At 42.2% G+C, this 25,410-nt stretch overlaps 1 protein-coding gene across 6 annotated transcripts in view; it reads right to left on the minus strand.

The window, feature by feature from the left end:
- Window positions 1-303: 303 nt before the first annotated feature.
- Eip63F-1 (Ecdysone-induced protein 63F 1) overlaps window positions 304-25,410 on the minus strand; it is a 28,753-nt gene continuing 3,646 nt past the window's right edge. For 2 of the 6 annotated variants that reach the window (XM_015188064.2, XM_015188067.2), the window contains exons 2-7: window positions 21,136-21,174; window positions 21,021-21,060; window positions 10,414-10,557; window positions 3,842-3,995; window positions 3,598-3,746; window positions 304-1,790 (exon numbers count right to left, since the gene is read on the minus strand). In XM_015188064.2, coding sequence (XP_015043550.1) covers window positions 1,768-1,790; window positions 3,598-3,746; window positions 3,842-3,995; window positions 10,414-10,557; window positions 21,021-21,060; window positions 21,136-21,174 — 549 coding nt within the window. In that variant the 3' untranslated portion in view covers window positions 304-1,767. Of the gene's footprint in view, window positions 1,791-3,597; window positions 3,747-3,841; window positions 3,996-10,413; window positions 10,558-14,539; window positions 14,857-15,603; window positions 15,780-18,907; window positions 19,134-21,020; window positions 21,061-21,135; window positions 21,175-23,634; window positions 24,105-25,410 lie in introns of those variants that run through there. The other 4 variants (XM_002135266.3, XM_015188066.2, XM_033383405.1 and 1 more) reach the window with 4 other exon arrangements.

Consider the following 25,410-nt stretch of genomic DNA (forward strand, 5'->3'; position numbering starts at 1 on the left):
CAGTATATAGTATAATATAGTAGTATACATATAATATTAGATAGTTTGACATTAAACGTAAACAGCAAATGTTTATTTAAGTAGTAGTCGTAAATTGTTGGGTTACATAAGGTATTCTGCATTAGGTATTCAAGCACATTTAGATGTCATAAAAAACTACTTGAATTAAAGACATGGATCGGGTATGGTATGGTATACAAACATACATACATTGTATATGCATAAAGATCTTTTATATAGAACAGTTTTGAATAACTTGAAAATTGTATTGTTTGATTTTGTTTTCGGTTTATTTGGTTTTCATTTTCCTGCTCTTGAAGTTGTCCAGTTTTTGTAAATACCCTACAATAATTTGTGGTTAGCTTTCCTTGTGATTCCCATTTGACTATTTGTACCTTTGACCTGATTTATAAACTTATTTGCTGTCTGTGCACTTATCCCGCCTCTCTCGTACGATTCATATGTACAATGATTTAAATATAAATACATATATATTTTTAATTTTCACTTTACTGATGTTTCAAAAGAGCACATTTTTTGAGTTTTCCTCTCCATTTCTTTGTCTTCTCCTAAATGTTTTTTTTATCAAAAAGGAAATGAAAAATGCAAATGAATAAAAAACTAATTTGAAACCTTCATGTCCTATGGATTAGTGGAAATCTTTGTAAAAAAAAGGTATTACTTGTAGTTTTTTTGAACTATGGCTAAGCCGGGACGGCAATATGTAATGGACTTTGAATTTTGGCTAGGAATCAAAAAACAGAAACCTAAAGAAATTATTCCAAATTAATTTGACTAGATTTTGAACTGGATCAATTGATTTGGATCCGCAAATTGGGCTGTTTCATTAATACAATACAATATTATACGAGTATAGTTCATACATATATTCTTCTTTAGTTTTTTCTTTATTCGTTTCCATTCGTTTCATTTCCAAGTACTATTTCCAACTGAAATAGGTTTCCGTTTGGACTTTTTCTTATATAAATTGTTAACATTTATTTTCTTATTCTAACAACTTTTTGAAAACAACTGTTTTGGGGGATTTTGAAACACGCATACGTTGAAAGCAGCATAACTACATTTAATAAGATACAAATATATGAATCCACCTAGGGATTTTCTTCATAATTTCTTGTTTTACATATATATTTTATTATGTATGCCCCTTGTTGCATCCATCACCCTAAACACAATATCACTCACGCTCTCAGACTTATCCGAATATGAATATATATGTTCTTTTTTGTTTGTTTTTTGTTTTGGTTGTTTTGTGTGTATGCTGTGTGAGTGTGTGTGTATAATCTATAAAAAATTTTACAAAAAAAAAAAAAACAACTTATAATCCTAAGTTTTCCACTTAATTTTGGGTGGTTCTGGCTTCATGTACTTAAACGAATATATTACTCTTTACAATCGAAAAAACTTTCAAAGCTAATTTTTGTAATATGTGTGTGTGTGCGTGTGTAAAATGTAAAATGTGTTTAAGTGTAGGTGTGAGTGTGTGTGTGTATGGCCTGCCTTGCACTTTCTCCCACGCTGTTTGTATAAATATAATTCTTCCTTTAGTTTTGTATAAAATATTAAGTAATTTTTGCTTGCAATTTTTCACTCTGCAAATTTCTTTTTGATAATAATTTTCCGGTTGACTGAGTATATCCATAATAGCTTAACACTTGTGTATGTTAAATGGTTAACCTTTCCCGTTATTTTCCATTTCTAATTTTTGTAGTTGTTTGCTGACCATCCTTTCCGGGCTGAAAATGTTTACAGCAGAAGTCTCGTAAATTCTGTAATTAAATCAAGAACAAAATAGGCGTTAGAAGTCCATTAATTCTAATTGCTGTGAAGCTGTGCAAACAATGGTCAAGTTTTCCTGAAAAATGAATGAGTGGAAAAAAGTATGTCAAGCACCCACATACTCGTAATCTCATTCTTTTATTACAAAGTTGGATGAAAGCTGGGGTCTAGCAATGATCTCTAGCGAGCTCAGGAGCTCTCAAAGGATTCCTCCCACAAATATTTATCACTGGAAATCATTTCCCTTGACAACTTCTCCCAATCACCCATTCTACCTAAATCCTTTAATAGAGGACACATCGAAACTGCACAAAACGTCGCCTCCAGCTGGTGATTACGCCTCCTCCCACCTTCGACAAGCCACACTTTTACGAGCTTGACACCAAGTAGGGTCCACCAGGGGTGTACGTATACGTGTTCCTCTGGCCAATCCTCCAGCACATTGCAGTCTCAGCAGAACGAACAGAAAACAATGCCAAACAAAATGTGAGTAAGGGAGCTACTATCCATGGTCGGTACTCCGAATATGGAATACCCTCAATAGAGGGTATATAGAGAGGAAAGATATCTACTGAGGTTTCTGTGCTGATTGACTTGGCAATTGATCCAGACCAATAATAGTCTACGGAAATCAGTAGCAGTAACAGTACCATGTACAAATTCTTTGAGTGCTTATCACAGGCAGATGAGGCCGGTGTAAAGTAAATAGGGTAAAGACAAAATGAGTAAATAAATTGCAGATGCCAGCAAACAAATGGCTGGCGGGTGCGGGTGCTAGTGCGGTTGTGGGTTTACTGGACGTTACCGTTTACTGGACTGGGTGTGGCGACATGCATGTCAATGCGTTACAAGGCCAAAGTATCAACTAGCAAAGCGATGGCATATGAACCTAATGATACAACACAATACAAGGGAATCCCAAACCGATGGAGGCACAGACAACACACACACTTACATACTCATAAAATAAAAACAATGCACACACGCGCACTCTTTGAGGACACTCGAGCCCGAGCCCGAGCTAGTTGTTTGTGCGTGTCAGTGCATGTGGCAGTATTAGTTTAAGTTTATTAAACCAATTTAATGCCACCCAAGGGAATGCTGTACTGCCCTTTTCGCTCTTGCTGCAGATGTTGGAGATGGGTGGAGATGGGGGAGGGAGAGGGCCTAACGTAAGGTGGTTTCCTAAGGCTTCCTAATGGCCATCTGACACTGGATCAAAGGGCGAACATAACGCTGATGTCTCTAACTAAAACTACAAGGCATAGGCAATATCCAAAGAAATGTACTCGAAAATATCTATAAGAGTTATGTAAAGCGAAATTAAATTCGTAAAATTCGTAATGTCTGATTGGATTACGGTAGTGGCTTAGTGGCGTCAGTAAACGAAAAGTTCCAACAACAAGAAAGGGGCATAAAAACTTATTCAGTAAACATGCACTCACATTAAAGAGCTTCTGTGGGGGTTAATAAACTTTGTCGTTTGTCTAGCTGATTTATGAGCGAATAATTTTCGGCTGTCGGTGGGTTTGGGGTTGGGGGCTGGATAAATATTGGCTCAAGGTTATATGTATGTATTTTATGGCAAGACTTGATTAGGGCCCAGAGAAAGTCACTGCCTCTGCCACTGCCATATCCACAGACAGAGTCAAAGCCACAGCCATAGCCACAGCTGCAGCAGCAACAGGAGCCAGAGGCAGAGCAGTAAATGGAGCTGTTTTGTGGCTTTTAGATGTGTGTGTCCTTCGGACTGGGTGACAGCGTCAGCAATGTCCTTTATCGGCTGCACTGACTTACCCTCGTAATTGATGCGACCATCCTGATCCAAATCGGCTATGGCTAGCAACTGCTCCAGCTGCTGCTCGTTCAAGGGCTCGCCAATCATTTCCATGGCGGTCTGGAGCTCGTCGCGCGTTATGAATCCGTTCCCATCCCGATCGAATACTCTAAAAGGAGATTTACATATTCTTTGTAGAGCGGATTTCCGCCAAGGATGGACAGAAAGGAGCATGGGGGGCGGTATGCGTACGCATACACTCACCTAAATGCGGCTATCAAGTCCTCGGTGACATCATCGGCCTCGTCCAGGGGTTTGCTGTTACTGGGGTTATCATCGTGCTGCTGCTGCTCATCGCGCAGCGCCTGGATCCTGCCCACCCATTGCAGGAACTCGGCCTCGTTGATTAAGCCGTTTCCTGTAAGTGAACCAATAAACGGGATAGAGTGAGTATGCGTGTGCTTGTGCGTGAGATGGAGATGGAGACAGCCATTGGACAGCAAGGAGAAAGGGAGAATTCTAAGCTTTTCCGAGAAAAAAGAAAAGATTGAGTGCATTTCTTTGTTTGTTCATTTGTTTGCCTGCCAGCTGAAAATGTTTACACGCTCCAAGAGATGTCCTTCCATTGTTGCCCGGACAACATGGGATTGTCGGGGCAGTACAGTCGCCGGAAAGTACAGTCCCCCGCTCAGAAAGTGCAGTGTGTCCAGGTGCTGGCATTGTGAAAAGCATTTTCCGGACAGATTTGTAGAAGCACTAACAAGCTAAAGCCAAATCCCAAACTTAATTCACAGCCAAGGAAAAAGGGAAGACAACTTTTTTGGGGACTTCTTTCGAAACTTTTACAATTAAGAGCAAAAGATATGGCGTCCGGAAAACCTTTGAAGCCACGTCTTCGACCTTGACCTTCGGCGCAGAAACAAAAAAAAAACAGAGCAGAAAAAAATACAGAAAAGAAATGTCGAAAAGGGACTAGAAACAGTTGGTGTAAATGGAAATGAAAACGAAGTTGAAATCTGCGATAATCTCTCTGGGGCAATCGCCGAGCGGTTGGTCTGTGGCAAGAATGGAAAGTGGCAAGTGTGGCAACTATGGCGGATGGCGGATAGCCGATGGCTGGGTGCTGTGACGTTCCGTATATCATTCACATTCGGGGCTAGAGAAAATTCCCATTTCTAATTGCAATTTGTTCTCTTGGGCCAGCGTATCCGAAATTTGAATTGCTAATATGTTTGTCGTGAACAAAAATGAAATAAAACCTCAGAATTAGGCAAAAGTGATTTAATTATATCTGAAATACGAATCGCAGCAGAGAGTGGGGATTAGTTTAATGAGCTATCCTTGAGGCAGCTTTGAAGTGCTTCAAAGAGTATCCTGCATCCAGAAGGATATCCAATTACATGTATTTCCATCCTCCGTTCTATGCTTTTCAAGCACACTGCAGTTGGATATATTTTCACCCGTTCTTTGGGGACTTTTCAGTTGTACTCCATGGTTCTTCTTGGCTTGTTAGGAAAACCCAATCTCTGGCTCCGTTGCCTTGCCAACAAAAGAAGAAAAAACCAAGAGAGAGAGAGAGCAGATGAAGGCCAAAACTGGAAAATGTTGGAATGTGGGTAATTACGAAACGGACTGCTGGCTTTGAGCCGTTGAGTGGCATTTGGTTGTTGGTTTGGCATCAAAAAAGCATTAAAGGTCATAAAACCCGATGCCCGGACACTCGCATCAATTAGACAATGCAGTGCCATCACAGCCAGTGCCTTCGGCCCGTGGAAACGTACATAACGACGTCCCCACTCAACTCCGGACTAGGGACAAATATTATTCCATCAGGCCATGATGATTGCTTGGAGTATTTGTTCATATGTCGGCATACACATACCCGCACAGCCATGAATGGTCATACTCGTACATGACTTGGCTCAAGCCCATGCTCCCGCTCCCCATCATCATCCCCATCATCCCCGTCATCGTCCTAGTTCGCAGAGCTCATTGTTTGCCATTTTCCTGGTGCTCAGTCTGCTGCTCTGCTGCTGGTCTTTCTGCTGTTGTTTCCTCTGACATCTGTGTGACATTTTTGTGTTGGTTGCATGAAAAATATTTTCATTTGTGCTTAGCGGCCGGCATACAACCCCTCAACCTCTGAGCCCTAGGCTTTGGTTGTCATTTGCCAGGGGAAAACGGGTATGCCAGCCGGTATGCTCCGCATTCTTGATCAAGTCTGCATCTGCGTGTCTGTGTGTCCGTGTCCGTGTTCGTGCTCGTGGCGGAAGATTCATCTTCTTTCAGAGATGCCTATCCTTTATCCTTGAGATATTTTCCTTTTCCTCGTATCTTTTTTTTTTTTTAAATACAAAACTAAATGTTTGTTCGCCCCATGCACATTATCTCTGCCTCTGTGTCTGCCTCTGTGTCTCATGGCTGCGTCTCTTTCTGTACTGCCTGCAAAAAAGGACAAAAAAGGACAAGTCCAAGGATAATGAAAATGGCGCTGTTGTGTAGATGCTGATGCTGCCGCCATTGTCGTCGTTTTTCGTTCCATCTGCAATAAGGACATTCTACGGCATTGCCAGTGAGGGCGAGGACGTCTCCAACAGCGGCACTATTTCTGTGGCACATCTTGGCAGCGCCACCAAAATGTATCCTGCATAAGCAATGTCCCATCCTTCCATGTGTGTCCATGTCTCTTCTCTGCATTCAGATGTCGTCGCTTGGTTGAGTCGTTAAGCAGAAAAACGAATATTTCTAGAAGCTTGTCATTGATCGATGGCTGGAAACGGCAAAAGGAGCTAGATATGTTCGAGATGATCGATAAGTGTGTATCTTATCGACACCATTACTCGACTAACACTCTAATTGTCTACAGGACTGCCATCTCAGGCCGCATCATCTCCGGCTCGAAGAATTAGTAGGTATGCTTAGCTAAGTCCTGGCTCTCATTTTCAATTACCCTTTTGCCAATCACAGATCCATTTGCTGTTCATTACCTATCAACCCATCTCAACCCATCTCATCCCATTTAGAGTCTGCCAGGCAACGACAACTTGCAACTGCGGTTGTGGCAGTGCATCTCGTCGGGGCACAAATCAATGCCACAGGGGAGTGCCACGTAGGAGCAGGTGTTGTTGTGTGGCACCAACTTCATGCCAAAATGTAATCAATTATTGGCAAAATGTACCTGCTGCTGGCTGGCTGATGCTTCTGTTGCTGTGACTGTGGCTTTGCTTTGCTGTTGCTGGTCCCATTCCTGTTTGCCACGGCTGACCTCATGCCAGCGGAAACGGAAGTCAGAACGGCACGGCACAGAGGAGCGGGGTGGGGGGGAGGAAGGTGGTTGGCATGTCTGTGTGTGGCTCCTGTTTGATTGTTGCTTTGTGGATTGGAAGGCCCTTCCACCCTCCGGGTATGTGTAATTTGGACACATTTGGGCTGGTAGTAAAACATGCAATAAAAGTTGGCTAACACACACAGGCACACACACACCCATTTCCAGACAAGCCAATGGCTGTCTGTGATGGCAAATAAATTACCTTGCAGTTTAGCCATTAATTAAATCTGGCCCAAAGCATTCTCCAATGTTTCTGTCCACTTGTCCCTGACCAACGTAGCGTATGCGCAATGTTTTGTTTTGAAAGGAATTCCTTCTGATTTGCTGCTGGCTGCTATCTGCTGTCTGCTGTCTGCCAGGAATGCAGTTCAAGGCTCAAACTGAACTTTGAACTTAGCTGCAGCCCCAAAGCTGCTCCTCTCTTTTCCCTCTGGCCCCAGCCCTTCTTTACGAGCATTTCGTTTGGAAAACTCACTTTCTGTCGGTTGCCCATTTTGGGGGATTTCTTTTTTACTGAGGCAGCCATTTCCCATTTCCATTTCACTTGGTCTGCAATATTCGGCCAAACGTTGGGGGAATTTCTCGGCTTTTCCTTGGTATTTTAAGCTGTATTTAATTTGGGCCCTTTCCAAGTGCTGCCCTCCAATTGGGGGCTGCCATTTGTGCAGATTTCCCGGTGGCCTCTTCATTGTGATTCGATTAGAGCTTCATTTCCATATGAAATCGGCCTTGAAAGGGTGGCGGGTGGTAGGTGGTGGGTGGTGGGTGGCTGGTGGTGGTTGTCCGACAGTTGTTGCTAATGGGAAAAACGTTCTGTTCTGCTTTCGAACTGCGGTCTCCACTCCACACACTGCTGTCCAATGGCCAGGGGCAAACTAATTTAACATGACATGGCCTCTCCCCATGGGCCTGCCTTTGACACTTAACCACTGGCAAATCGGAAATTTAATGGCTCGCGGCTGTCGTTTATGGCTTTATGTCCACCACCAAATCGCTGCCGCATCTGTGCCAACAACACGAGAAAATCAGCTGGCCCTCTATCTCTCGAATAGAGCCTGAAATTAATTTCATTGTAGCCTGAAAGCATCGACAATTACTTTTAAACGCCGACCAGTGTCCAGGCTTAGTCTCGGCGCACATAAATTATCAATGGTGTTGCCCAACCTGACCTGACCTGACCCCACAATTGACCCTAGTCAGGGGTAGAAAGCAGAAAAAGGAAAACTGTTGAATGCTCCTGGCCGGACCCAGCCCCATAAAGACACGCATAAATAAGGACCGCAGCCAGGTGTCCATTTGCCAGCGTCAGAACTTCCAAATCACAGTCAAGCCGGCCATGGCCTATCGCCCTTTGAGGGCGGGAGGTAGGGAGATAGGTAGGGTGTCACAGAAACCTAAGGAATGTTAATGAAGCCGTAAAGTGCGCATTCAACAGCTTTTGGCCTTAATCGAAATCAAAAAGACAAACAAAAAACTTCATGGGGAGACAAAGGCAAGTGTGTCTTTGTCTTGGGGCCAAACTCAGGACACATCAGCAGTTTTTTCGCCACTTCTCGGGTTATTGGTAGCCGGTTATGTTCTTTGGTTACTTATGAGATGCGGTTCAAAGGCCGTTTTAAAATACGATTTTAAAAAATTTACATTTTCCGATACAGAAACTTGTTAGAGAATTCTAATATGCTATCCTCGCTCAACAGAATAAGCCTCTCTAATAGCATTCTATTGACAGAATTTTCTAGAAATCTAATTCTCTATTATTATTGCACACTAGGAGAAAAAACCAGTGTTAAGCAGGGCTACCAGTGTTGATAAGCAGATCAGAAATGGCAAGCGAAAGTGTTGCCAAGTCTGCTTTTGACACAGTTAATACCACAGCTCTGTTGTTGTCTTTCATTATAGGCAACAGTACAGATTTCCAACCGTTTTTCCGTACTGTCTGTCGCGCACGTGTCGATGCCTGTGTTCGCGTTCTGGATTTCTGTAAGCTTGCAGGATATCTATAGACAAGGCACATGTGCCTATACGAAACTCGGGGCGTTAGTGCCGCAACATTTGTCTGCCGGTGGCAGTCATCAAAACAGGTCTCTCCCCACGATTTATCTCTCTCTCTCTCTATCTCCCTGGCTGCTATATATGCCTCGGTGTGGGCAGTGGCTGTCAGCAACAGTTGCCTGCTTTTATATGATAAATGTCCGTGACATCTGCTCCATAGCTCCGCTGCTCCACCGCCTTATCAGTGTACGTGACCTCCTTTAAATTAACAGAATTTGCTGGAAAGTCTCCATCGATAAGGCTCCTAATGCATCGGGCAAATATTGAAGTTACCTGGACCAAAAGGCGCTTGAATGGAATTCAATTTGCTGCCGACACACTTGACACAAACGAGCCTGAAGGCCACGCCCTCATCATGCACTCGCCAATACTGGTATATGTATACGTATATGTATATGGGAAGGATACATTTTGATGTACATAAGGATGCGTCCATAACTGACATGAATAAATATTCGTCTAGACAACAAACAAGCATTTTAATGCAAATTTAATTTTCTGACAGGTTGCTCTAATTTGATTGAAAAATATACAAAACATATGCTACGAACAAAACGAAGAGCTGACATGTAGAGTAAATAGGGTACACTTTCCACAGGCCGGCCAAGAATGCAACAAGATAGCAGCACCCACACTGCCGCACTCCCACAGAGTGCTACTCATATTCATGTCCATGGAAAATAGCATTTTTCTAACAAGTAAATAAAATAAGAAAACTTCCGGACCGGCGTGGCACTGCAACAAATCGGCTTAAGGCGGATGGACCAAGTCTTGCGACTTATCCGGTCTAGAAATATACAAATAATACAAGACGGTGTAGTTTAGTTTATCCCACTAAAAGATACCCTCTGATATAATTTTGCGGATACAAATCAAAGGAATCAGTAACCAAATTACTCGAATTTGGCTATCGCCTACACCGAATATATCTTAAAACTGTGACATAAATTACCCCAAGCTCAATATACGACAGTGCGCCACAAGGAGAGGGTACTCGAATATTTCCTAGCATACTTATTGGGGCCGCATGCAATAAAGTTATTTCTTCCTGTTATTCTTAGATTAAACTTTGCTCTTATTTGATATTCCTGATGCCCAAGGGAAATGTCAGGCCTGGAGAGTTCCACGAGAACAAAAGCAACCACATTTCACCTGCAGAGGGACGCTCGGCCAAGTCTAAACTTGATTAAATGACAGCAAAACCACTTGACATGCTCGGCGGGTCTTAATTACGGTTTCCAGTCCGCCTTCGCACTGCCTTTCAGCGCAGCTTGAATTATTAAAGAGCCCGGCAGACTAGCTCTACCAGCTCTCATAGGAAGGGACTAACTGTTGCACTCAGTGTCCACAGGTGGGCTTTTTGTCACAGAGAAGAAGGGCCTGAAGTGGCAAGCAAGCACTTTGTTGCTGTTGCTCTTTGCTGTTGCCGTTGCTGTTGCTGTTGAGTGGCACTTACCTGAATGGCTCGCCTCACGGATGAGATCGTGTATGATTTCATCACGCACATTTATGCCCAGGTTCTTGAGCATAAACTGAAGCTCGTTGGCGGTGACGCGTCCGTCACGGTTTCTGTCTAATAGATCGAATGCTGTGCGTAGATCTGAAAAGAAATTTCATATTAGAGAACTATTAGAGAATTATTTATTCAATAATAATAGAATATATGTAAATTTTCCGTAGAATTTGTCGGAAACAGCAATTGAGCAGTGGTTCATAATATTTCATTAAAATTTTGCCGCCGGAAGTTCGGTTTTTCCCGCGAACAATATTACGTATGCGTCGTGTGGGCGAACAAAACTATAAGCAAGCCTTAAGTGAGTATTTATATGCATATTAAAGGGCAACAAATTGCGTCGAAAGTGTTACCCTGAAATGGAAATGTATCAGAAAAGAGTGTTTGCTGTGGAAATGCGACACAGAAAACAGAGATTTGGGAGGAAACCCTCTTTTGGTTTGTTATTGCAGCTGTTAAATGTCATAAAATGTTGGAAAAGCATATGTAGCTCAATGGGGGAGCAGCTCCTCCCATTTGAAATGTGTGTGGGGAAATAATCGTTCCATGAACTGGCTTAAACTCTCATTCTGGGCGGGGCCTTGTACAATAATTAAGGCCTTGTCGCGGCCTTCTCTGTGGCATGCCAAGACAAGAGCTTAGTCGATGCTTTGCGGCCATAAAAAGTTGCTGTCTCCGCGCCCCTGCCTTTGCTACTGCTGCCATCTGCGTCTCACTTTTGGCCCCAATGCCAAATCGATCAAACTTGCAGTTGGCTGGCTGCAAATCCCAATAAATATGGACGTTCAGCTAAAACTGATAATTTTTCCAATCGCGCTTAACTTTCTGCGCAATTTGGTTCGTAATTTGGATAAATTCTATGCAATTTGGGTCATGAATATTGTGATAGGGAAACGCAAGGCTAGGAAAAGAGCTTAAGGCTGAGGCACTGGAAAACATCTTAAAATTCGTACCACCCTGAGCTGCCAACCAACCCGTTCCTTGGCGGCTTCCGGTGGCATGAAAAGAAGAAGGGAAGAAGATATGCGAAAATTGCATGTAAATTGCTTTGGGCCATGTCTCTTCCACCTACCTGCCGCCGCTTTTCCTCGCTCTTACGGAATGTGGAGCACTTCCGTTGCCTTGGCTTTGTCGAGTGGCCCGATGTGTGCCTGTACCCCTGCCGCAGCCGGTGGGTGTGCCTGTGGTGATGCCTGCACCTGTGTGTGTGTGCACTTGTATAGTTTGTAATTGCACACGTGTTTATTCTTCAAATATTGACACATTGACACAATATTTTACGTTGCTGCGTCTGGTAGCACTGCTGACAGGTGTCAGAGAAGTGGAACATATTGAGGTTGCCCCCATATTGAGGCACACATGTGATTGACATCTAGTTAAGTTGTAGTCAAATAAATTCGAATTTGCTGTTGTGTCACTTGTGAATGTGATGCGTTTATCGATTTCTGAGCCAACAAAATGTAATCGCAAATTAGTGATGGCAACGTGGAGCAAATGTCAAGCTATCCCTATCCCTATCCCTATATCCTACATTCACTAGATATATATATATGTATGTATGATTCTGGCACAGAATTAAGAAAAGTTTTTAATTGCAATATTAGCTTAGGACAAAGACCTTTCCTCTCGCTTAGAGCTCCCTGCTCTCTGCATCGTGCTCCATGCTCCATGCTCCGTGCTGCGTGTCCCTCATTTCAAGGCAAAGTGAAAGTGCGCTCAGGCAGAAAGTTTGCAATCTGTAAGTGTCGCACGGAACTAATTGAAGGGACAGCGCCAGGACCAGCATCCCGATGTCCCTGGGAGACTGAAATTTGAGTCGTTTTCCCCTGCTTGCTGCTGCATTTAAGCCATCAAACTTTGTCCTTAAAACACTTCTTGTTTGTCTAGCTCCTTGTTGTCTGTTTGGGTTTTCGGTCCGTTGTCCGTTGTCAATGAACTTGATAATTGCATTGCATTGCCCTCTGGGGGCTCTTTGGGGGTTTCCCATTCGCTTCCCACGGGTCTCATTTGGGGAGTGGAGTGTAATTGAGTTGGAAAAACAAACTTACTTGCCAACACTTCCACAAGCCAAGCCCACACACGACATGTAGGACATGGGACCCTAAATTGCACCTTCCACTGCACACTGGTTGTGCTGTAGTCGTAAATAACGCTTAAAAGTTAAAAGTTCTCGCAGAAACTTTACCAATCCACCCACACATACGAATATTGGCAGAAGATTTTCCAGGAGCTGGGCTGGCATGGGTGTGCGTATGGGTATCTGACTGTATGCATAAACCAGAGTGGCCATGAATTGTGGCTTATAGTGGCTGGAAAGCCGTTTATTCGGCGGAAATGCCGCTGATGGTGGTCTCATCTTGGAAATTGTTCATGGTTATGGTTCATACAGATATTATATGTAATTTATTGCCATGTAACCTTTCAGATTATAGCCCAAATAACCTTTGGAAGCTTTCTGGTTCAGTGCTACCAAACTGTGGGGCCTTGACCTTGATTGAATCTCTGCAGAAGCGGAAGTTTTCTTTTTTGCTTTTTGCCTACATTTGCTCTGGTTTATGGTCTGGATTTTCATCTTGCATTGCGAATTTCCATATCTATTTATAGCCTGCCCTGCCTGACAGTAAACCCTGTTAATCCCCTTTCATGTCGGCACAAGAATTAAATTATTCGAAACAATGGGCCATGCTTGAACATTTCGCGCGCGCTTTCCAACACTTCAAACGTGTCAATTTGAAGAGGACGTACATATGTAGGTGTTCGAGTGCCTCTATTTGTCACACACACGCACACACACAGGCGAACATTCCCCTCCTCCAGAATGGGGTAGCGTGTGTACTTGAGGGTGTTAAAGAGCCGAACAGAGCCCTGAATGTTGGGAATATACATACTATGGGTAGTATATTGTAAAGTTGGGCACAGAAGACACACAGGCACTGACCGCCATCATTAATGTGTTCTTCCGCCCGGAGAACAACAGTCGCGAGAAATATGAAGAAGGGGGCTCCCTGCCGAATCATAAGAAAATGTAATGAACATATAAAACAATAATAGACTTGGTTGCTGTGTCCCAGCGATAAGATATTCTATGGTAATTCCCAACAAATCACCACAAAAAAAACACCAAACAAATATGAAGAAGAAAAAAGTACAGATTCGGTGGTCGAATACTTTGATACCCTGGCAGATCGACGATTGATTTGATTTTTAGATACGATTAAGCTCTAGCAAGGCACTTGAGAGTACAGACTATACAGAGCATTGAAGAACATTTGTATATGTTATGGGGATCGATAGGATTAATTAAGCAATTAGTTAGCGTACGTAACAAAAGATACTTCATTCTTAAAGTTACAAACTTCAGGTCATAATTATAACACCTTCTTGGAGCGTATCGCAATAACAAACACACAAAATTATCGTGTTGATTAGATTGGCAATGCCATTCGTGTTTTTTTTTTGTATTTGTGTTTGTATTTGTATTTGAGTTTGTCTTTGTCTTTGTGTGTGGGCGGACGGACGGGCGACGGTGATTTGGCATGACACACGACTCTTTGTTGCCCTGCTCCCTGCTCGTCTGCTCGTCTGCTCGCCTGCTCCAATTTGTTTAAACATTGTGCACATGCATATACATAGTATAGATTTCCAGTGATAATTTTTTGGCATGTCCACAACATCATGTGCTCTGTTAGCACTTCCATAGAAATGTGCGAACACACGGCCCGGAGATAATTGCATTAGCAAAAAACTGGAGTAGCTAACGGGCAAAAACTGGGAATATGCGATCTGCTGCAGGACGATTGCATCACCGTATTATATATTATAGACTTGTGCTATTGATTAGTGCTGACAGATAAGTAGCGAAGTACCGAGCTCCCCCACGTATAGCATTTAAATACCCATAAAAGTACACATACGATCAAAAAAATATTTAAATATTTAACAACTTTGAAGTGTGAAAATATCTTAAAATGTATTGAAAGTATTTTTAGGAATAAAACATTTACGGTGTGCATTTAACAAATAACAAATATTGAAGTAGGTATTAAAGAATCGAAACGGATGTCCATACTTAGCTCACCTCGCACTTGACTTGCGATTTCTTTGTGATCCATTTCTGTAGATCTAGGTTCTTCTTTCCGTTTTATATAGCAGTTCTATATGGTATTTATAGATTTAGCGTGCCTCTGGACGCCCGTTTATTTGTGCGATTATCTGGCTGTTAAGATGTTCTCTCGTTTTGCTCTTTGGCAATTATTACTTTTACTTTTTGCGGATGTTTGTGTACTTTTTGTTGTGTGTCTTTTCCCTGCCTTTCAATGGGGCATGGAGGGTATGAGTAATGTTCGCGATTTGTTTATCCACTTTCAAAAGTTCTCAAAGATTTCACTTCAAAAATAGCAAATAATGGGTATGATTATTGTTGATCTTGGCAGAGCAGCCTATAAACGATTATAATTAACCCGATTCGGCATGGATTTCTTTTTGGAAATCCTCCAATCAAAACCCCCATCTCGTAGTACTCGTAGTATTAATTGAAATTAATTACACAACTGAGGTCTGATGACTGATTGAGGTCAAATGCCAATGTGTTGTTTGGCCTCAGGGTCAGGTTTCTCCTTCTTTGACCTCTCCGCGTCACACACTTGACGGCTTTCATCAAATGTCATTTGTGGAGTTTCCTCGCACTTGATATGTGTATTGCCTTGCTGCCAATTTCTCTTAAGGCCAATAAATATGGCGTGGAATATTAGCATTCTATAGTTTGGTGGTGAGAATGAATGCTCAACATTCTTTTGGCTAAACAGCTTTAACAGCTTTGAAATGTTTATCAGATGGGGAAACTCATTTGTCTTATCAAATTTCCAAGCGAATAGCTCTGACCTGACTCATATCTGTCCTGTCCCAATAGAATGCCAATTGCAAAAGGAAAGTCTTTTGCAGTTGCAACTATTGTTACCACAAGTGACATAACAGACTCCGTCTGGGGTCTTGCAGCAGTCCTTTCGAACCGGACCCAGACACAGACACAGGCACTGGCACAGACACAGAGTAGGGCTTGGACTTTAAGCCCATTCAGACACAGGACAGTGTGAAACCAATCAAAACTTTGGCTAACATTATCTCTCCGATTACCATATAACTTGTGAAATTACGCCGCTCTGCCAAGAGGTTCACTGCCCGGAATCTAAACTTCGGAACTGATAGCCGGATAGTGGAGATAGCGATAGGTTGGTTGTTAGTTGGGGACTAGACCACAGAGTGGGGACTCGGACTTTCCGTCGCGTCTTCTGTTGGCAATCGCGTCGACTTCGAAACTGAACTGAACGGCACCCAGCGGAACCTCATGAATGGCAGGCAGGCAGGCAGACAGGGCAACATTGGCAGCAGCTTCGGGTGGGTGGTGGTTGGCTCCATGATAGGCCCCCCATTCGGTTCTGGTGCCGTTAGATGGCGCCTCGTGTTCGTATGGCTTCGGGTTCGGTTCAGTTCGGTTCAGGTCGGTTCGGTTTGTGGCTTCGTCGCAATTTCATTCAACAAATCTGTTTTGTTTTTGTTGCTGCTTCTGTTTTCATAACGTTCTTCTTCGCACGAAGAGAGCCACACAGACGGAGACGGAGAGCGAGAGTCTCTTGCACTGCACTCTTTCCCCTCAGGTCCTCCTCCCCTCCTCACAGCAACACCAGTGCGAAAGTAAAGCGCATTCACGTGATAAGTTTCGCCTATTTTTTGGCGTTTTTTTTTGCGCGCTATTTCTGAAGGACTTTTCGGGGCTTTTTGTGGATGAAATGCGAGTATCATAAGTGTTCAAAGGCACATTAATTGTGGTTTTTGTGATGACAACAGAACGTAAATAAATTGGGGATATTATTCAAAATGTACAGACATATATATATATATATATCATTTGTCTGTAAACGTACACATTATTTGCATCCAAATAAATGTTAAACCTTTCCACACACACACACACATCGCCCAAATCATTGCCTCTAAAAGACTACCACAGACACCCTGTACATAGTTAAGCCCCTTGCACAACATCCTACAAGGAAAAGGCCTTCACGTAACCTTGGCAGAAAAAACAAAAACAAGAAGAACAGGAATGCATTTTGTGCAGCATGCAACGGGAAGCAGGCACGATTCTCCTCGCCTCTCCTTCTCATTCTCTCTCTCTCTCTCTCTCTATGTTGGAGGGGTAAGCAAAGCTCTCTCTGGAACGACTGGAACCGCTAAAGTCTCTCTTGCATTACCATCTATCTCCCTTCCTCACACAGGCGGAATAAAAACCGTTTGTTTGGCTCAGCGAATATGTGGAACAAAACAAATTGACGAAAAACGGCACGGCTCTTTGCCCGGGCGTAAGTGTTTGTGTGTTGTGCTATCGGAGGCGGCATCTGAGAGCGGGAGAGCGGAAGAGCGGGAGGGAGGACAGCAAGGCGCAAAATACGAATACGTAAGTCGTTTATGCAACGATTTCATTGGGTTTTACGTAATTCACAATTAATTCGAGATTCCAAATGGATTTACGCGGGATTCGATTCCAATTATCGGCTAATTAAAAGAGTTCCCGCGCGCCTCTACAATGGTGGATTCAGAAAGAAACGTGCTTAGGGTTTGCCTACCCTTTGGAAAAAATGAGCTGTAATTCGTTAACAGACTCCTGTCCGCCCATATCTTTGTTGCATCCTTGATTGAGCGCATCCTTAGTTCGTTCAACCCCAATCCCCAATGCAAACCAACTTTTTAATGAAAATGAATTGCCTAAAGTTTGAGAACATAACAAACAATCAACCATTTCCGCACAGAGTTCTCAATATGTGAAGCTCTGTTTCAGGGTCAAACACGAACTACGACGCAAAAAAACTTTCCCAGACCAGATTAAGGCGTAAATCGTATTTGGAATAAAGTACGGTAGAGGGCTCCCACACCAAACATAAACCACGAACGCCTACGACACCCGAATAATGAGGTCACGTGCCGAGACCAGAGGGCACGCCACCCACGGCGGTCGCCAGCAGTCTAATATCGGTTCGGCTGCCGGATTTTAATGCTTAATAACAGTCACAATCCTTAACTCTCTCTATCGTTCGCCTTGCTCTTCGATTTTCAGGCTTTAAGTGTGCAAAAATGCACCATAAATTTGATTTTTACGATGCGATGGCCATTTAGAGATGCGTTTTCACTTAACCATTTTTTTATGGGGCTGTCAAGAGCCTCGGCGCTACCCATGTGCACAGAGAGATTCGACTTAATGGGAGTGCAGCTGCTGCTACAAGGACCATCATTAATATTCAGAAATCAATCCGAGGGCCGCCGCTGCCATCATCAAAATATTTCAAGTCCAAAACGTGCCGAGTGGAATATACGATGCCAAAAAAGCGGGATTGGTTGCAATATACGCAATATATAGCAGGAGTGCAATGGAGCGAGACTGCAAAGGACCAGGATATTCGGAGTACTGCATAGTCACGCACATATGTATGCATGTACCCACTCATAAGCAGACTTCAAACGGAATTACTGGCTTCGTTTCGTTTTAATATTGACTCCATTTACGTGACCAAATTAGCCCACTTGTTTAAACATTAACTTCTAATGGAAATTGCTGAACGAAAGCTCTTTTATGGAGAAGGTGTTCCCCTTCACGATCGATCGGAAGCTTTTAGCTTGGGACAGCAGGATCCACGTTTCCTGGTAACGCGTGAAATTTAAAGTGAGATGGAAACTTTCCAACCACTGAACGGTCTCATTTTTCACTTTTTCGTTTTTCCCGCTTCTCTATTCTCTGTTTTCTTTTTCCGGCTAATTGCGGTGCCGTTCATAACGCCGCTCGAGTGTCAAGCTGAGAATTTTGTGGCATAGGAATAAAAAACCGCCAGCGTGGCGCAACCATAAATCAAGATGCAGGCGTGTCGCATCCAAAAAAAAAAAACAAAAACAAAGAAATAAAAAAAAAACGTTGAATATTGTAGCGGCCCCTGTCTGTCAGCTTTCATCAGCGGGGAAAGTGGCAACAAATTAACTGCCAGGCCCAGCGCCCACCGCCCACCGCCCACTTGCCAAACACACATGCACAGACACGCACAAACACGCACGCGAACAGAGATAGATTGTCGAGCGATAAGTGCCAGGGCAATAGAGGGAGAGAAACATACATACATACGTGGCTGGTGACAAACGTTTAATTAGTTTTACAAGTGTGTCGACAAATTGGCACGGCCTCTGTCTCTCAAAGTGGATTTGTTGTCACTCTTTTGACAAATTAGCAATTTTCGGCTGTGCTGTAATCAACACAATCGGGGGTATGGTATCGATAGCACGCCACCGATAACATGTCTAAAGTTCGCTTTCAGATTTACGGCATGCGGCACACCGGACACGGGCACGGGACACGGCCCTCGGCACACGTCCCGAAATGCTTTTGGACAATACTCACACTTATCATCTTTGCTCATATTTCCAATAGACGCTAATTTGGCAGCGTTCAGTGATCGTGTTTCCAATGGAGATTTGATGGATGGGACGGCTGCGATCAATCAAGGCTGGAGAGTGGAGAGACACGCGGAACGGACACTTCTAACCGCTACATAGGCTGGGAATATTCTGTTAGGGCCCGAAATGCTGCACGAACGCCAACGCTTGCCGCACGATTTATCTACGAAAACTCCAAGATAATGACTGAAATGAACCACTTTTGCTAGGGTTCCCTCCTCTCTTTATATCTGGGTGTGGGTTGGCCTGGCCCCTGTGTCTGTGGTACTATATTGTATTATATTTCATTTCAGATAACTCGGTTATCAGTTATCAGCTGATGGCAGCACCCAAATCTGGGCAGGGGGCCTCGTTGAGATGGGGTCTGGGATGGGTTCTGGAATGGGGATGGGGATGGGCCAAGCAGTTGTCTGACTGTTCATTAAGTACAACTCTATATGGCGTAATCCACTAATATGTACACTATTTGCTCTCAGTTATTATTATTATTACTGTTCTTATTTGTGTTCTTATCGCGATTTCTGTGTTGTCAGATTGTTGAAAGGCAGACAACACTTTGAGTGGGGCCTTAGCCTCAAAAAATAGCTTTGAATGGGCTTGTCTTGGGCTTTAGAGGAGACAGTAGATGAGTACTTCTGATTTATTCTGCCTTTACATATGTTTGTATCTTTTGCTTTCCAAAAGATTCCCTCGAATTTTCCAATGGGTACTAAAATATCAATAAAACATTTCATAGTATGATTGATAAATGAATATTAATGAACAGGTGATAATATTTACTACCAAACGGATATGAAGGGGCTATGCTGGAGTTTATAGAGATAACATGATACATTGTACATATATACTAGTAAGAATGGACTGAACTCATTTGAATTGTCAAATGTTGCCAAATCGCAAAACCACTTCTCCTAAGCTGCGTACTTTGAGAATCGCATAGAAAGGCGCTTAGAACTTTTAATCTTAGTTTCCATACCATATCTAAATTTTGAATAGAATAAAACCCATAATACCCAGCACTTCAGTGAGTCACTCCAGCCATCGGTTACCTCTTTCGCGCAAATATTTGCTGGATATTAACAGTCTGACAGGGCCATGTCATGTGAAAGTGTCCGAAGAGATTTCAATATGATAAGTTCTGCTCAAGACACATTTGCCTGTCAGCCAAGAAATGTGTCACTTGGCTGATGGATGGGCTGATGCTGATCCCACAGTTGGCCAGAAATCAAGAGCGTCTTATCTGATCCAAACACTTTTCGAGGTAAATCTCCATAGCCATGAGAGCGTGGTTCATTTCGCATAATGTTGTTAGTTGTGGCTGTGTGGCAAGTATCTGCATCTCTGCTCTCTACATATATTCATGATAGTCGATTTTTATTTCCCCGCTAATTGGGCACGTGATTTGTGGGTGTCAGCTATCTCTTGCTCTGCCTCGCCTTCTGCCTCACCTTCATTGGTATTTGTGGCTACCACCATTCGTACTCGTATCTGGCCCAAAAAGAAGGAGGCGCGTTAATTAAATTTCAACTCGATTATGGCTATCGTGATTAGATTATAGCCGCATTTCTACAGTCATTGTTTTGTTGTTTGCTGAAAGCGGACAAGTAATAAAAATACCTCAAACAGCGCCCCAGTATACTCGTAATATCCATCTATCTTAAAGTGTCAGTGGACCTGTCCGAGCGGCAGCTAAAATTAGTTGGCTGCACACTTAAAATTATATTTTTAGCAAAACACAAAACATGAAAAAGGCGGTCAGCATTTTGGCCAGTCTAAATTTGAACAGAACATTGCAGTCCGATGTACTCTAAGAAGATTGCGTATACGCGGAGTGGGCCTATCCCGAAATGTGTAGTCCCCTTGAGGGTCGAACAGAAGACGGCTTCCTCCCAGATAATACTCGTACACTTGCTGTATTTATCCACAGAACAGATCAATTATAATCTGGTTAAACCTCAATTCTGCTCAACAGCTCACCTGAATATCAGACAGAGGTCACTGCTCTACTCTCTTTGTTTTCACACAAATATTTCATTTTGTTGATTTTTGTGACTTACCTGTTATTTCCACCTCTGTAAATGGTTTCTTTTTGACAGACTGCAAAACGAGAGTGAAAATCAAATAGATTAAAACCTGAATTTAGCAGAATTTTCGGGTTTTTGTTGTATTTACCTTGGTGGCTCGTTTGCCCAGCAGAGCTGTTCCCAGCATCTGAAAAAATAGACATAAAAGAATACAGATTAAATATACATACTAGGTACATATAAAATACAGTCAAGAGAAAATGTTAGTCGGGGTGTGCAGAAAAAGCATTGCATATTTTTGAGCTGAAGCATCGCCGTTGATGGACGATGGGGGAGGTACGGAATGGGGCAGATGACGATGAAGGCAGATACACAATTGTATTTTTGATTTACATCTTGTCTTAATAGACTAATGTCTGGCCCGACTGACGTTTTATTTTTGACATTTTGTCTATTACGCTGTTATTTTAGCACCCATTCTATTTTAATTCGATTTGGGATCGAGGTATTCCCAGCATTCGGGCAACAAAGACCCCAGAGAAGTGAAAATGCAGTCAATTGTCACCTCAAATAACAATCTCGAAGCGAAGATTCCTTGATGGGATTAGATATTTATAAGTTAATTAATTGAGGGGAATGTTTTTGTGATTTTCCATTGTTTTTCCTCGCGCAAAACCAAATCCAATTACGTCGTCAGTTGAAAGTATTTCAGCAATTTTTGATTAATTACGAAATTGCACAACGAGAGTGCTAAAAATATACATACATATACATTTACGAAAATACTAAGTATATAATTCAATATCAGATTTAAATATGAAAGAGTTTCATCCACGGTACATTGAAAATTCGCATTTCTTTTTGCCCCAGTGAAATGAGAAGAAAATCGATTAGCGCTTAATTCAATCATGTCCGAATTTGTTTATTTTGTGTCACGTTTTATTTTGTTTTCAATTTTGTGTTTATTTCAAGAGAATTTAAGGTGCAGAAATATCAATTAGTAAGTCATTTTGGGGGAAAATGGAAGTGGTATTTCTGCCTACTTCTCTATGGGTATGAAAATATTTCCTTTTATCGTGCGGTATTAAAATTGAATTGTCTGAACAATGAGAAGAATACCCTTATTATAATTAAATAAATCTAATTCAGACCTACATATGTACCTATGGTACATACATACATGGTAATTGTAATGCAGCAGATGCTCTCATGGCTCGCTCGGCAGTTCTGTGAGGTCTTGGCCCAGGTTAGTTATCTCCGAGAGACCAATCAGTTGGTCAAAGACCGATCCAGGCATTGCTCACGTGCCAAGTGGCATAAAATGAAAACAAATTAATAAATTTACACAAAGACTGACATGTTTAATGCTCGCTTAAGTTTAATAGCATTTTTCGTTGACACTTTTCCACTAAAATGTACCTGCTTTAATTTGATCGTATTCAAGATGTACGATTCTGCGAGTATAAACAGTTTTTTTATGCGAATATTATGCCTTGCCAAAAGCATAAATTTTCGTCTGGTTTGTCAAAATATATTATGGAATTTTGATAGACTTGGTAGCCCTGAATGAAAATACATATCAAATACATATCTACTTATAAATATTTCCACGCTTAGTGCGCACATCATAATTTGTTGGATGAATTTCAAATATACAAATCGCCAGAGTAAAGAAAAGTTAATAATCGCCAGTGTTTAGATTACGTATATACATATATAGAATCCGATAAACAATGGACTTTTTAATGCCGCAAAACAGCACCGAAACGCATTTTGGATGCCTAGAGACTTGCACATCAAGAAGCAATTATGGGCCATTTTCTATGTCATAATGAATCCCGGACTCTAGACTCCGCCACGACACGAACACGAAAAGCCAATTTGCCAACGGCACATGTAGATATATTCATATATATATATAGACATATACGTACGAGTTTATCTCATAGATGTATGGCTGTCTGTGCACTTTAATGATGTGTTCTCGCTACAATGTTATTGGCTGCGACAGAGACGCGTTTTATGGCCCGGCCTCCTTGGGGGAAATGGTCTGTAATGCTGTCGAACGACTTGAGCGGCGTTTATCGCTGGCAAGATTTTAGTTTTCCCCATTTAATGGTTGCTCACATTTAAAACAATTGACTATTACGGAGAAAGGTGCAACTTTGTTGGCTTGAAACTTGAGCTTTGTCCCCAGAATGGGCTGAGAGGTACTAAGATACCTGAAGATGATACTTAAAGTGCATATTTAATAATAAATATAATTTAATGAGCAACTCAATCAAAAAATAACAAATGACCCTGATAAACAAATTAACGAATTGTAGTACAAATATTGTTTTTAAAATGTATTTATAGATACCGCGAAGATTGGGTGATGGGGGGAGAGCAACAAATATTAATATTTGCCCATAACAAAAAAAAAAAACAGATTGTGTATGCCAGGGGAGGCAGCTTTAGTGCCTGCCAGACGGAGAACGAAAGTTTGTTGCCTTCATGGAATAGCGATTAAGCAAATATTTAGACAAATGCGAGTCAAATTGGGTTGAGTGGAGATCGGTTCGGTGTGGTGTGTGGTATGGAGTATCAGAATGAATGAATGTGTCTCCAAGGTTCAAGGGTCTCTCTCCCTGGGTGCAGCACTCACCTTCAGCTGATGACGTAGTCCACTCATTGGGCTCATTTAATATTCAATATTGATGATACCGGAGATGAGGATAAGCAAAGCGTACAGCAAATGAGGAGATGCCTCAACAAGTGATTGCTTGGTGCCGGTGGGGTAGAAAGGGGGCCGCTTTTGGCCTAGTTTCTGTGTTGGTTATTTATCGCTATATTTACAAACACTTAAATGGACTTTAAATATTGTATGTATATGTTCGATTGACGGCACTTTTACACTTTTTTACGTATTCTGATTTACTTTGCAACTGAATCCCAAGAATGTCTGAAAACTGGAGCATTTACAGTATGAATAATAGTAGATAAATCAAATTCTTTTTCTCTTATTAATGGTTTGTTTTTTGCTCAATAAATGGATATTGTCGCTATAGAATTTTTCGGTTTCGGTGCGCGCGCGATCTGTCGACGATCGTCTCGCCACGGAATCCCAAACAATATTGAACAGTTTGCTCGAAAAGCTGCCAAAAAGTGAACAGCGAAAACCAAAATGTTGTCGAAACAGCAGTTTGGAGAGAGCCGGAGATCTCTCTGCCTCTCTCGGAGATCTTACGGCGCAGGAACTAAGAAATCTCGCCTCGTTCTGGGGATTTCAGAAAAGATGCAAAGAGAGAACCAGGAAGAAAGAGGTACGAAGGAAGGAAAGTACGGTAAGCAAACCAATTATAAATACTGTGTATCTTAGAAAACATTTCAGAAGCTGGAAAGTTGTAGCAAGGCAGCCCGCAAGTTCGCCTTAAATAGACATTGCTTAACTGGGGTTTTTGTTAAACCTTTACTTATTTAGTTTAGACTTTTGAAACTGGGACAAGTAAATGAATTAAATTAATCAATTACTTCTAGTATTTTCTGACAGTATACATGAGTACCGCTAATCTGATATAACCTGAACTATCTGGCAGATCTCAGAATTGGCATCACACCATGTGAAGTTGGCTGCGCTTAATAGCCTTATGACTGATTTTACTGACTGAGTGCAAAAAGGGAGTCTTATGGGAAAAGCACGCAGTGAGAGCGAGAGGGTTACATGCTTCAGCTTGGGTTTCCGGTGAAGCTGGGAACAGCGCAGCACGAGAAATGATCGTTTTTTACACTTTTCAGATCCAATTTGGCTGTCAAATAAATAAGGCAATAAAATTAACTTCCCAGTCATTCCCAGCCATCAGTTCTCAACAAATTTAAGCTCTTTTTCCAGGTGAGTCTCTAAATGTCATTTCAAAAGGAGGCATCATGCGGACTAAGATAGTGGATAGTGACTAAGAGATTAGGGGGATTTTTGCAAGTCGACTAAATACACTTTGGCGACAATTCGCAAATTCGCCCAAAGAGCAATCCACCTGATCTCCCTGGCTCCTTATTTACCTGGGATCCCTTACACAATTGACTGGGACGATGGAGTCAGTCTCAGGAAATTTCTCAGGCATCGATTAGGAAATGTTTTCTGAGCCTAACTAAGCTAATCCTCACACTGGACTAACTGTGAGCGAATTTGGAGCACCTGTAGCACCTAGAAGAGGGTGAGGGAATCAGCCAGCGCCAGTGCAACGAATACTGTCGATACTCCACCTCAGTCGGACACAGCTCGAAGGTCTGGCTGGGAAAGGGAAGAGACAGTGCCCCTAAAGCTCGGCAAACGATTTACACTTACCAAAAAGCAATAGGCCATCTTCCAAAAAGTCAAAGTATGTTTAGGAGATGACAAGGATGACAATGCAGAAGCGCTGAAGTCATTGGAAGTAGATCAGAG

The sequence above is a fragment of the Drosophila pseudoobscura genome, chromosome X, assembly GCF_009870125.1.
Source record: "Drosophila pseudoobscura strain MV-25-SWS-2005 chromosome X, UCI_Dpse_MV25, whole genome shotgun sequence".
In the NCBI taxonomy this organism is placed as follows: domain Eukaryota; kingdom Metazoa; phylum Arthropoda; class Insecta; order Diptera; family Drosophilidae; genus Drosophila; species Drosophila pseudoobscura.